The sequence below is a fragment of the Hyaena hyaena genome, unplaced genomic scaffold (genome assembly GCF_003009895.1).
Source record: "Hyaena hyaena isolate Hyena2069 unplaced genomic scaffold, ASM300989v1 scaffold_5, whole genome shotgun sequence".
Taxonomy (NCBI): Eukaryota; Metazoa; Chordata; class Mammalia; order Carnivora; family Hyaenidae; genus Hyaena; species Hyaena hyaena.
In genome coordinates this window covers 1,311,656-1,324,412 of record NW_024080637.1, presented here as the reverse complement: position 1 = coordinate 1,324,412, position 12,757 = coordinate 1,311,656, and the positions used below count along the sequence as shown (strand labels likewise).

General features: G+C 42.3%; 1 protein-coding gene across 1 annotated transcript in view; it reads right to left on the bottom strand.

The window, feature by feature from the left end:
- Window positions 1-8,784, bottom strand: part of CUNH1orf87 (chromosome unknown C1orf87 homolog) — a 77,584-nt gene extending 68,800 nt beyond the window's left edge. Inside the window, exons 1-2 of the mRNA XM_039238045.1 lie at window positions 8,683-8,784; window positions 7,344-7,423 (exon numbers count right to left, since the gene is read on the bottom strand). Of these exons, the coding sequence (XP_039093976.1) occupies window positions 7,344-7,423; window positions 8,683-8,784 (182 nt within the window). The remainder of the gene's footprint in view (window positions 1-7,343; window positions 7,424-8,682) is intronic.
- Window positions 8,785-12,757: the final 3,973 nt, after the last annotated feature.

Genomic DNA, 12,757 nt, shown 5'->3' with positions numbered 1-12,757 from the left:
CTGTGCAGATCTGGGGAGGCACCAGGAGCACGGAGAACACCTGTGGTGTCACTTGGTACAGGCTGAACCTCACAGGCGGGAAAGCGGCAGCTGCATGGGTCCCCAGTCTCTGGGTGCTGTGCTTCTGGAAAACCGTGTCCTCTCACTTTTTACAAAGTGAGCATGAGGTGGCTTTGCACAAAAAACTGCTTGAGCTCCAGGTGGCCAATTGTAGCGCTGTTTGTAGCAGGTGCTGGGAAAGCCATATGTCTACTATTTGGAGAACGTGGAGCCTGTGGGAAGTTGCAGCCTCTTTTTCTGAGGCAGGAGTAAGAAGAAGAAACTGAAACTTCCAGTTTTACAGAAAGTTGGAATGCGGTGAGCCACGCCCACCAGGATTAAGTTGGGCCAGGCTTGGTCAGCTCACTGCTATCCAACCATGGATAATTTTTATTGTATAATTCTGACTCTTGTCTCAGTTCAAATGCCATTTGCTCAAATAGGCCTTGTGGGAACACCCTTCGTCACTCGATATACTGTTATGAATCTCTCTAGTTTTCCTCATGTGAACAGTCATTATTCATAGGTTTGCTATATGTCCCCCATCATTAGAGTTTTAGGTATACTGCTGTATTCCTGAGGCTTGGCACTCAGTAGGTGCTGAATTAATATTTGTGGAAAGGCTATTTCTGGAACCCCATATATGCATTAATTTCTAAAACTGTTAACATTAGCACTTTTAAAAAGTTCAAGATGTAAAAAACAACATATTAACATGAAGGGCTTGGAGGGATCAAAAAATGACAAAATAGGGGCTCCAGGATCATCATGTGGGGAAAAGTACCCAAACTTTGTATTTCTAGGCTACAAATATCAACACACATTATGACAAATATTTGCTACCCTTTCTCATACAAATGTGCAGTCAGCTTCCCCCGTGTTTAACAATGTCATACCAACAGCAAGGGAATAATGGAATGAAGTGCTTTGGGTCATTGATTCTTGGCATTGGAAGGAGCTATAAAGGCCAGCTTTATTCATGGGAAGCATCTCGACTCACAGGCCTTTCCTGAAATGAACCCAATTCCTCTTTTATTTAATGACTCAATCCCCAGATTCTATAAATGTTCCTCTACGCCACGTTTCATACCCTAGACTCTCCATCATACAGCACCTTTAGTGTCCACACTTTTCATGTGCCAGGGTCCCTCCTAAAATGTGTTCTGCAGAAGCACAGTCCGGCACGGGTGACATACTGTGTTCAGAATAGAGTGGGGCTCCCGCATCCCGCTCTGTGGATACTCTCAGCTCATGCTGAGCTCAAACCCAAGTGTAGAGGGGAAAACACTCCATTTTCTCCTCTACTGTCTACTACGACTACACACTTCTGGTCACCAAATGTGTGTGGGTTTGCCCACACCGAGCAATTCTTCAACACCAGCTGGGTATCCCAACCATTCAGTTCAGTTCTGACGGTATCTACCTAGAGTTAGCACAGACCTCATGCAGTAAGGGCTCATTCCCACGAGACTGCCCCAACCCCAACCCCCCTTCAGATAGCAATCACAAGTCCAGGTTGTTACTTGTGTTTCTGATAGGCCCCTTATAAATCAGGGTTCTTACAACCCACTCCTCAGGTTTGATTAATTTGCTAGAGCAGCTCACAGAACTCAGGAAAACAGTTTACTTCGCCAGATTATTAATTTATTATAAAAGGATATAACTCAAGAACAGCCAAATGGAGGAGATGCACAGGGCAAGGTATGTGGGAAGGGGCGTGGAGCATCTGTACCCTGACCAGGCACACCACCCTCCCAGCACATTGATGTGTTCAGCAACCTGGAAACTCTCTTACTTCCATACTTGTGAGACTTTTAGGGAGGCTTCATCATCTCCTTATGCCTAATCATTAACTCAGTCTCCAGCCCCTCACCCCTTCCCAGAAGATGGAGGGTAGGGCTGGAAGTTCTGTTTTTAATCATGGCTTTGTCTTTCTGGTGACCAACCTCCATCCTAAAGCTGTCCAGAAGCCCATTGAGAGTAACCTCATAGAAACAGAGACACCATATCACCCAGGAAATTCCGAGGAATTTAGGAGCTTTGTGTCAGCAACCAGAGTCAAAATACTAGAACAAAAGATGCACCTGGTGCTCTTATTCTCTCTTAGGAAACTGCAAGGGGTTTAGGAGCTCTGTGTCAGGAACTAGGAATGGAGACCAACATATATATTTTCTATTATTTCACAATAAGTAAAACCCAGACTTTTATTCCATAGAAACATTTACATGTACTCTTATCTAAACATAGACTTTGTGTATATCTCTGTTGATTTCGTCTTCTTGGCTTTAGCTCATTTTCCTGCCAGGGCTTTCCACCATTCTTCTTCCTATATGTTTACTGAAGTGATTTGTCTGCCTTCCTTCAGTTATGGATTTTAAAATGTTGACTAAGAACAGGGTTATGCACAAATCCTCTCAACCTCCCCACCTCCAACACATAGTGTTGACATCAATTGTTCAATCACCACCATGTTGTCATAATCTGGTTTTAGTCAACATGTACCAACCCTTAGTGACCATCACTTCCGTGTTTTGTTTTCACAGCTAACATATTTAATTCTTTGGCCTGCAATTTTTCCAGGGATTGTCGACCAGCCTCAGGTTTTGTGGTTTTATTACCTACTTTTATCTCCTTTTAGAAAATGGGAATATTTGTCTCGTGTCAGTTGGTATTACCTTCTTCTCGATGAGCTATGGAAGATTACTCCTCAGAGTTCCATAGTAATATCTGCAAGATACTTAAGCAACATGAGCCTTTAGACTTGTATTTAAAGCAACTAAGTATTGGCCTTTCTAGCTCTTTATTTTTCTTGGCATCCACTATACCCTAGTTCATTTATTAGGCTTTCAGAACGTAAAGACTTTGTACTCAGTGCTGAGGGTGCAGTTGTGCACACAGGATTTACAGTTAAGTGGAGGAGGCAGAAATGCATAGGAAATCATCATAAAGTGTAGTACTCCCTTCAGGTTGTTATGGAAGCCCACAAGGGGTGGGGGTCATGGAAGTCCACAAGGGGTGGGGGTGGGTCAGTGAATTGGGGCTGAAGGTGGTAGCACCTGATTAGATCTGCACTTTAGAAAGATAATGCTTGCCGTACTTGAGAAATGGGCTTCTTAAACTGTAATGTTGCTTAGGAATCATCTGGGAATTGACAAAAATGCAGATTCTGGCTCACTGTGTCTAGAGAGGGGTCTGGAATTCTGCATCTAACCAGCTCCCAGGTGAGGCTGATCCTGGTTTTCCATGGACTACCCTTTGAGGAATAAGCCTTTAGATGTACATAGAGAGTACATAGAGAGAAAGAGTGGGTTGGTGGGGAGAAAGAGGCTGGTGGGGTAATATGGGAGACAAAGGATAATGGCAAAACTTGGGGACACTTGTTTTACTCTTTGAAGTCTGAAAATTGATCTCCCGTGTGAAGACTTGGACTACTAAACGGGTATTGAATATTTTTCTTTCATCTGTCAATAACTGTACAGGCTAAATTAAGGAAAGAGGGAGGGAGTTCAATTCCAATCTTAGTTGTTAGCAACCAGCCTCACTTTAAGCCCACCAAGGCCTCAGTTGTCTCATCTATAAAATGTGAGACTGGTTGTTACGGGCTGAATTGAACCCTAAAGTTCATATGTTGAAGTCCAACCCCCTCCCCCCCACAACTTCAGAATATGACCTTATTTGGAAATAAGGTAATTGCAGATATAATTAGTTAAACTGAGGTCATACTAGACTAGGATGGGGCTCTAATCCAATTGGCTGGTGTCCTTATAGAAAGCATAAATTTGTACACAAATTTCTCCTTGAGATCTGGGCTGAAGACTTAGCACAACTAAAATGCTTCTGAGATAGATTTTTAGGAAATGCATGGCATGATAGTGGTGGGTCCGTTTTTACCTCAGCCACAAGAACCTTTTGAGAATCATTTGTTTTTGAGCTATACAGAAATATTTTAGCAAAGTGTGTTAGCGGTCCTATGTAATTCCAGCAACAGTAACGTCAAGCCCATAGAAAACAGAAACAAAACAACCTGTCTCAATGTTTTCTAAACTTGTTTTTTCTGATGGTTGTCCCAGAAGAGAAAGAACTTGTCTCTTATTTCACAGTAAATGTATCTAATCGAATGTACTCTTTTATTCCCTGGATTCTGAAGTTTAAAGAGTAAAGAGAAAAATATAAAAGGCACCTGTTCATAAGACAAAGGAAAATTTTCCCTATTTAAAAGGACAAGGACCCTCCCCAAACAACCCTTTTAAGAACATACTGGACTCTGCTATTCCTGGAAAAACAAAGGGATTTGGGACACAAGAGGCTAAATAAAGAACCCCAGAGTGTGATGGAATTAGTAGAGTAGTAATGTCGTCTTCTGGGTGGGAGGAGAACTGAGCAGGGCATCCAAACTGACCCAAGGACTTTCCTCGCCAAGCAGGGACATTTAATAGATCTTATCATTATAAGATTATTCCAAGATTATATCACAGTATCTTAGTTTTCTCATCTACAAAACAGAGGAAAGAGACCTTCCAGTCAGAATATAAAACGGGATGGCAAGCATTCCATAGAATGAGATTTGAGTTTTTATTAAATGTCATATATCCCTGGGAAAAATATGCTTCAGTAGTAACAGCAGAACCATTGAGTGAGCATGTTGACTATACTCCTGGGCACTGGAAAGGTGTTTTGCCTACATTTTCTCATTTGGCCCTCATAACAACCCTACTAGATACATGTGTCTTAGCCTTACTTAATGGATGGTAGAATCTGAGGCCAGAGACATTAATTAACTTTTAATGCCAAAAGGCCAGGAAGGCATGGAGCCAGGATTCAAATTCACATCTCTCAGCTCTGTGGGGATCCCAAATGCAGGACTCACGGGCTGCAAAGCTCCCTTGCTGTGCCAGGACAGACATTACTAATTGATTATAGCACTCACTTTGGAAATTTTCTGGGCTGACAATACTGATGGTGGGGAGTTAAATTTACCCTGCCAATGCCTATGCCATGTAACAGTGGTCCTGATGGCCTCATTTTCAGAGATTCTGATTCAGTAGGTCTTGGGTTGGATTCCAAATCTGTATTTGTAAGGATTTTCTCAATGTATCTGATGGCAGCCAGGTTTGGTATCCACCACTTTCTGCACCTATGTTCTGTGAGGCCAGGTCTTTTCTGTTTGTCTCTGTGTTTGGTCTGTGGGTTTCTGAAAAAAATGAAAAGCTAAGGGAATAATCTCAGGAGGGAAAGGCCACTATTGACTAGCTGCTATTTATGGAATGATACTAAAAGAAAGGCAGGTCTAGCGCCTTCTTTTTTCTTTTTTAAACCACCAAAATGCTGAAGGAAGACCTAGTCATAGCCTTCCGTGCCAAGTATCTGGTGAATTTTAAGGATCCATGAGTGATCGTGATGTGTTGGAGGGAAGAAAGACCTCATAGCTAAGCTCCGAGAAGCCCCTGCTTGGAGGAGTATAGACTATAAATAAGAGTAAATGAAAATCTTATAACTTATGATTCATTAGTAATCCCACCCCTTTAATTCATAACAAGTTGACTAACACTATTCCTCCCCCCGAAAAAAAGTACTACATGTAGTAGATGGCATACCTGATGAGAAGCAGCAGCAATACTCCATTAATATTTATAAATTCCTCAATGCTTACATTCCTCATCTATTTGGAAAATCTGCCTAAGTAATTAAGGAGTAAGGGGAATTATAAAGATGAAAAATATCATGAAAACAGTGCTCATGGAAGTTATCAACACTATTTTGCTTTTACTGTTACTCCTTAATGACTTAATTTTCCATGGACAACATTTTAAAAATGTAAATTTCTAGATTAAAAAAACCCAGCAACTCCAAACTTCATTATCTTCCCAGCAAAGCAGACATTTTTCAAACAGTAAACTTACATCTTTGGCTTCTCCACAAGGTACCGAAAGTGTTTACTTCCAATGATTTTCACCACCATCTCAGGCACTGCGTCTGAGCCACGGGGAGTCTTCCAAACAGAAGACATGCTTCTTCTCAAAATCTTTGCAAATCCTTGGATTGGAAAATGAGTAAATCTTTTCTCTTCTAGATTTCCTGTTAGTCAATTTACTGTTGTCGATAATAACAACAAAAATAGCAGCAGAACCCAGCGCTTTGCCAGTCTTACCTCACTTGACATACCTAACAAAGGCATGTGAAAGATATTCTTAATTACTATTATCATTCTTGTTTTAGTTGAGAGAACAGGCATAATGTAGTTATGTGACTTACCCAATATCATAGAATCAGTAATTAGCAGAATTGGGAATCTCACTCAAGAGGTCCACCAAGAGCCATCTAGAAACTCTACCTTTCTGATATCGGGTGGTTTCCTTCTACCTTTCTGATGTGATTCTTGTGAAAGGATACCAGGGCTTTAGGTGAGAATAGGAAGATCTTATATTCAGCTCTCATGCTCAGTTTCCCCTTTTAAAAAACCAGGATAGGGGCGCCTGGGTGTCTTAGTCGGTTAAGCGTCCGACTTTCGCTTAGGTCATGATCTTGCAGTTTGTGGGTTCGAGCCCCGCGTCGGGCTCTGTGCTGACTGCCAGCTCAGAGCCTGGAGCCTGTTTCAGTCTGTGACTCCCCCTCTCTCTGACCCTCCTCTTCTCACACTGTCTCTCTCTCTCTCTCTCTCCTAGAAATAAATAAAACATAAAAAAAAAAAACCCAGGATAATTCCAGTTTTACTCCCTGGGTTTTAGGGTGCATCCAATGAGATAATACATCTGACGGAGTGCTGCACATAGGAAAGAAGGATTTTTTTTGTTATTGCTGATGTGTGTTTTTGCAACAATCCAGTGAATTTGAAACTGAGATCCAGTACTAGATAAGTACTGGATGTTTATACAGGTCTGATGCCAAGGGCAACTCATAAGTTCTATAAACCTGGCCCCAGGCTGATCATTCTCTTTCGGGGTCTCTTACCTATTGAAGACTCTTTAGAGATCATTCTAATCTAAACGCTAGCTTTACAGACTAGTAAACCAGGGCCCAGAGAGGTGTACTATTTGACCAAACTCACACAGTGAGTGAGAACAGAGCTGCTTCTAGTTTGCAGGTTTGACGTAGACCAGCTGTCTTCTCAGGACCCCGGCTTCACTTAGTGTGTGGCCAGCACTCAAGAAAGACCTGCTCTGCGACGGCAGCCCTGTCCAGGGGAACTTAACAGTCTCTTGGAAACTGTCTGAGACTTCAAGGACCACAGTTTGTGACTGTGGCTCCCCTCTCTGCACGTCAGTCCTGAGCCCTTTTCTAGGATGGAACAGAGGGGGCGGCCTTACCCCTGAGGCGACGTTTCCCCACCCAGGCAGCTCAGGGATACTCGGTCTGTGCTCTGCCCAGGATCGCGACAGGAGACAGGCTGCGGGGACGCAGGGTGGGGCGGCGGATTGGAGGCCAGGAGGCGGGCCAATCACAGGGCCCAGCTCGCGGGCGGGGCTGCTACCCCTGGTCGCTAAGGACGCAGAGGCTGTTGCTAGGCAGGGACCCGGATTTCTTCCACCTGCTGGAGGGGGCGGGGCTCCTCCACCGGCGCCAGGGTGTGGCTGCAGACTGGCAAGAGACCGTGGGGGAGAAGGGAAGAATAGTGGGGGAGAGGGAGGGAGGCAAACCATGAGAGACTCTTGAATGCCGAGAACAAACTGAGGGCTGCTGGGGGTGGGGGGAGTCGGAGGGGGGGGATGGGCATGGAGGAGGGCACTTGTGAGGATGAGCAGTGGGTGTTATATGGAAACCAACTTGACAATAAACTATTTATTTAAAAAAAAAAGAGTTTGAGTGTTCTCCAAACTGTGCTTTGGAGTTTCTCCAAGATATGTGAGCGTCTTTCTTGAAGCTCATCTCGCTCACCTGTGTAGTCACACTTGTCCCGTCCCTTCCCTGAAGCTTTGTATTTCCCTTGGTGAGATTACCACGTTACCATTAATAAGATTACCATTAATCTTGGTGAGATTAATCACGTAATTTGGATTCTTGCATTTGTCGGTTCAAATCCAGTCCTGTCCATTGCATGCTTTGGATAAATCTCTTCTTTCCCCTGACATTCAAGTTTCTTATCTGTAATATGAGGAAATTAATAGCACAGATGTAAAAGTAGGACCGCAATGAGATTAAATAAGAATATTAAAAGAACAAGTTTGAGTGGTATCTGTATGCCAGATGCCTCATGTGAGCCAGGCAACTATTACTACCTTATAAGTTAACAATGACCAATAACATAATTTTTTCTGTATTTTAAGGATTAAAAAAACAAGGCTTAGGGTGTTGAGTAAATACCCAAATTACCCAATATCCCACGGAGGCATGGACAGGATGAAAGTTTGAATGTATTCCTACACATCCCGAATTTCCAGGAAGTTTTTACTGTCAAAAGACTAAAGCAAACATGGGTAAATTGATTCCAAAATGGTGTTACTATTTCCAGCAGCAGCCCCAGTATCCACCCTGTCTGCCTCCTGCCCCTTGGCTACACTGTGTTTTGTGATTTATTGTATCATCTAATGGCACATGCAGTAGATGCATCTGCTCTCTAGGGGTGACTCTCTAGTAGGCAAGACACACAGGATATTCTATGATATACAAAGTACCCCTAAGGAGGAAAGAGGAGAGTTCCCTTTTTACTGTCCCAGCCCAACCTTCACATTGTCGCCAGACAAAGCCCAATTCTGATAAGTCCCAGTCTCTAGTCAAAGGGCTCCCATCAGCCATGGCAAAGTCTTCCATCCCCTATTCTCAAGCTTCTTCTTCCAGGCTTTCTATACTCCATCCAACCTAGTCTACTAACTGGCCTGAACCTGCCTTTCTTTTTTTCTTCTCTTTTCTTCTCTTCTCTTTTCTTCTCTGCCCTTTCTTTTGCTTTTTGCCTCTGTGCCTTATTCATTCTGTTCTCTCTGTACAAGACCCTTTATGTTCCCTCATCATCCATTCTTTAAGTTCCATCCCAAACGGTCAAGTGTATGCACCCAGGAATTAGATACCTTGGGTTCAGATCCTGGCTGTTAGTTCAAAGTGATCTTGGCAAATCACTTAAAATCTTTGTGCCTTGGTTTCCTCTTCTATAAAATGAGGATGACTTTTTGTGAAGATTAATTGAGTTATATAAGTAAAGCACTTAGAACAATGGCTGACACATAATGAGCAATATAAATGTTTGCTATCATCATTATTATAATGATCTGTCAAGGAGCCAAATCAGATCCCAGAAGCTGAAAATGGTTTCTCTGTTCTCTGTATAATTTGTGGTTTCTCTCTTCTGTAAAATGTGTCTTCCTTTGCCTGATAGTGTGAATACTTGTTTGCACTGGTTGCCCTACCTTCCTGGAGGATGCTTGTTGTAGGTTGAATAATGGCCTGCTGGACATCCACACCCTAATCCTTAAAACCTGTTAATATTATCTTCTGTGGCAAAAGGGACTTTGCAAATGTAATTAATTTAAGAATCTTAAGATGGGGAGATTATCCTGGATTATCCAGGTGGGTCTTAAATATAATTACAAGTGTCCTTAGGAGAGAGAGGTAGACAAAAAATGGACTACAGAAGAGGGAGGGGAGATGTGACCATGGAAGTAAGAGGTTGGAATGATTTAAAGAAGAGGTTGGAGCCAAGGAATGAAGATTGGCCTCCAGAAGCTAGAAAAGGCGGGGAGGGGGGGAAATCTCCTCTGGAGGCTCCAGAAGGAACCAGACCCTACTAATTCCTTGATATTAGCCCAGTGATACTGATTTTGGGCATCTGGCCTCTAAAATTCTAAGAGAATAAAGTTGTGTTATCATAAACCACCAAGTTTGTGATAATTGATTACAGTAGCCATAGGAAACAAATGCAATGTTACTGAAGAACCCACTTCTTTTCAAAAAATATTTGTTTACTTTTTAGAGAGAGAGCACATGTGACTGGTAGAGGGGCAGAGAAAGAGTGGCAGATAGAGGATCTGAAGCTGGCTCTGCACTGACAGCAGAGAGCCTGGTCACCGGGAGATCATGGCCTGAGCCAGGTCAGAAGCTTAACTGCCTGAGCCTCCCAGGTGCCCCAGGACCCACTTCTTCATAGAACTGATCGCACTCTGTGGCTCAAGTAGGCCAAACAATTCTTATTGAGGACCAGTGTACAGGTATTGAATGAAACACTATCTGTTGGGGTGACTAAAGTCTGAGGATAAGGTATCGAGGCTGTTGGCAGATATTTATGTCAACACATACTGCCTTTTCAGCAGATGAGGAGGAAGCCAGATCAGAGCTAAAAATGGAGTCAGTGTCAGAGGGGGATGGCAGCAAAAAGGCTGGATCCAGCTATGCTTGAAGCTGGCAAGATTCTAGACCTCCTAAACACAGAAGTGAAAAATGTAGCTCTCGCTTAAAATATATTTTGAAATGAGCTTCATTAATCTTTACCTACAGAGTCCTGGTGAATGCAGAGACTTTTAAAACTTCAGGTTGCTAAGGTTCATATGCGGGGTGCAGTTAATTGATTGGCATTTTAAATTTCACTATTAATTCTGTGATAGAGCTTGAAGAAGTCCATCAATTTTGATCAGATCAATTATTCTACTAAAGGCTCCCGTTGACCTTATCTTGACCTAAAGATTTTATAAATGCCAACTTGAAACCTAATGACATAAGAGGGAGGATTTTCACTGCAGCTCTTTTATCAGTTTGAAGGTATTCACTTGAAATTGGATATATTTCTTTGGAATCTGAGGGAACCTCTGCTTCGCCAGTTCCTAGCCAAATGACCTTGAGTAAGGAATTTACCTCTTATCTTTCGGGTGGAGATAAACAATAATTATCCTGAAGACTGCTATCAGGATTAGAGATCATATTCCTAGGGCCCCTGACATGTAACTAGCTTTCATAAATTATATTCTTGTTCATAACAATAGCAGCTAACATTTAGTGAATATTTATTATGTGCCAGACATTGTGCTAAAAGCTCTTTTAAAAAATGTTTATTTATTTTGTGTGTGTGTGTGTGTGTGTGTGTGTGTGTGAGACAGAGAGAGAGAGAATCCCAAGCAGGCTCCATCCACAGCGTGGAGCCCAATGTGGGGCTTGTTCCTACAACTTCAAGATCACTACCTGAGTTGATATCAAAAGTGGGATGCTTAACTGACTGAGCCACCCAGGCACCTCATCTTTTTTTTTTTTTTTTTTAACGTAGGCTCCTCACCCAGCATGGAGCCAAATGTGGGGCTTGAACTCACAACCCTGACAGAAAGACCTGAGAGGAGATCAAGAATCAGTTGCTTAACCAACTGGGCTACACAAGTCCCCTTGTGCTAAAAAGTTTCTCATTCGATATCATATTCAATCTTCACAACAATCTTATGGTTTTAATATCCCCATTTTAGAGACGAGGAATCTGAGGTTTAGACGAGATAACTTGCTGGAGGGAGCATAGCTAGGAAGAACCAGAGCTGCAGTGAAAATCCAGGTGTGTCTAATTGTAGAAGTAGCTTTTATAGCCACGCCTCCATACCTCTTCTGTGGGAGTTAGCCATTATTGTTAGTATCGTTATTAATGCTGATATTTTCGTTGGCACTGTTTTAAGGCTTTAGTTCCCTTAGAGAATGCAGATTCTATGATAGAGTTCTTAAGGAGGAGTGGCCTCTTCTTATCTGGGATTTTCTATTTCACACTCTGGTTTATGAAATGACATAACCAGGGAACATCTCTCCCGTGGCTTATATTAAACAAGGCAAAACAAAAAGCTGTGTAATAAATGTCTCCAGAAGATTAAATACTGTGGTTAAAACTTTCCTTGAATTCAACAGCTTTAGATTACAAGTCACCAGAGAAAGATTCCAGGGAAACATCTTCTAACAGAAGCAGCTCTCTTTCTTTCTCCAAAGAAAGATGAATTGCTGTAATAATGAAACCAAAGAATGCTTCCTCCCAAAACGTCATGATTTTACATTTACCATCAAATAGAGTAAGGAAAAGGGGGAAAAAAGTCATCTCCAAAAATTGTTTTGTGTTTGCCCATATAAGTCAAAGTAGAATGAGTTTATAAACAGGAAACAATAAAGCACTGCTCTTTTGAACAGTTTAATCACAGATCTGTAAAAATGAGGCATTTTGCACTGAAGCCCCCTGTTCAAAAATAGAGGAAATGAATACTGATGTATTGGAGCCTTATACATTTCTCCCCTCGGAAACATAGGGGACCCAAGCCAACAATCTTCCTTATGACTAAGGAAGGATTGCGGGTAAAAAGATGAGCAAATGACAGGCTGATTTTCTAACAGAATGCAAACATGGCCGAGTTTCTTTTCCTTTTTAAAATCCTTTCATGGCTCTGGAGAAACAAGATCATGTAGCATACCGATTAGATGGGCCAGTTTGGGGCCCTGCATTAATTTACTAGGGTTGCCGTAACAAAGTACAACAGAGTAGGGAGATTATAAACAACAGAAGTTTATTGTTTTACAGTTCTGGAGGCTAGATGTCCAAAAAAGTGTCAATAGGGTTGGTGCCTTGTGAAGGTGATGAAGGAGAATCTGGTCCACGCTTAAGTCTTGCTTTTAGTGGCTTACTGACAATATTTGGCAGTCCTTGGCTTATGGGCTTCAACCTTTATGTTGGCTCACCTGGTGGTCTCCCTGTGCGCACACCTGTGCCCACTCTACTCCAGGATCACTTCATCTTAACTAATCACCCCTGCAATCATCCTGTTTCCACATAAGGTCACATTCTAAG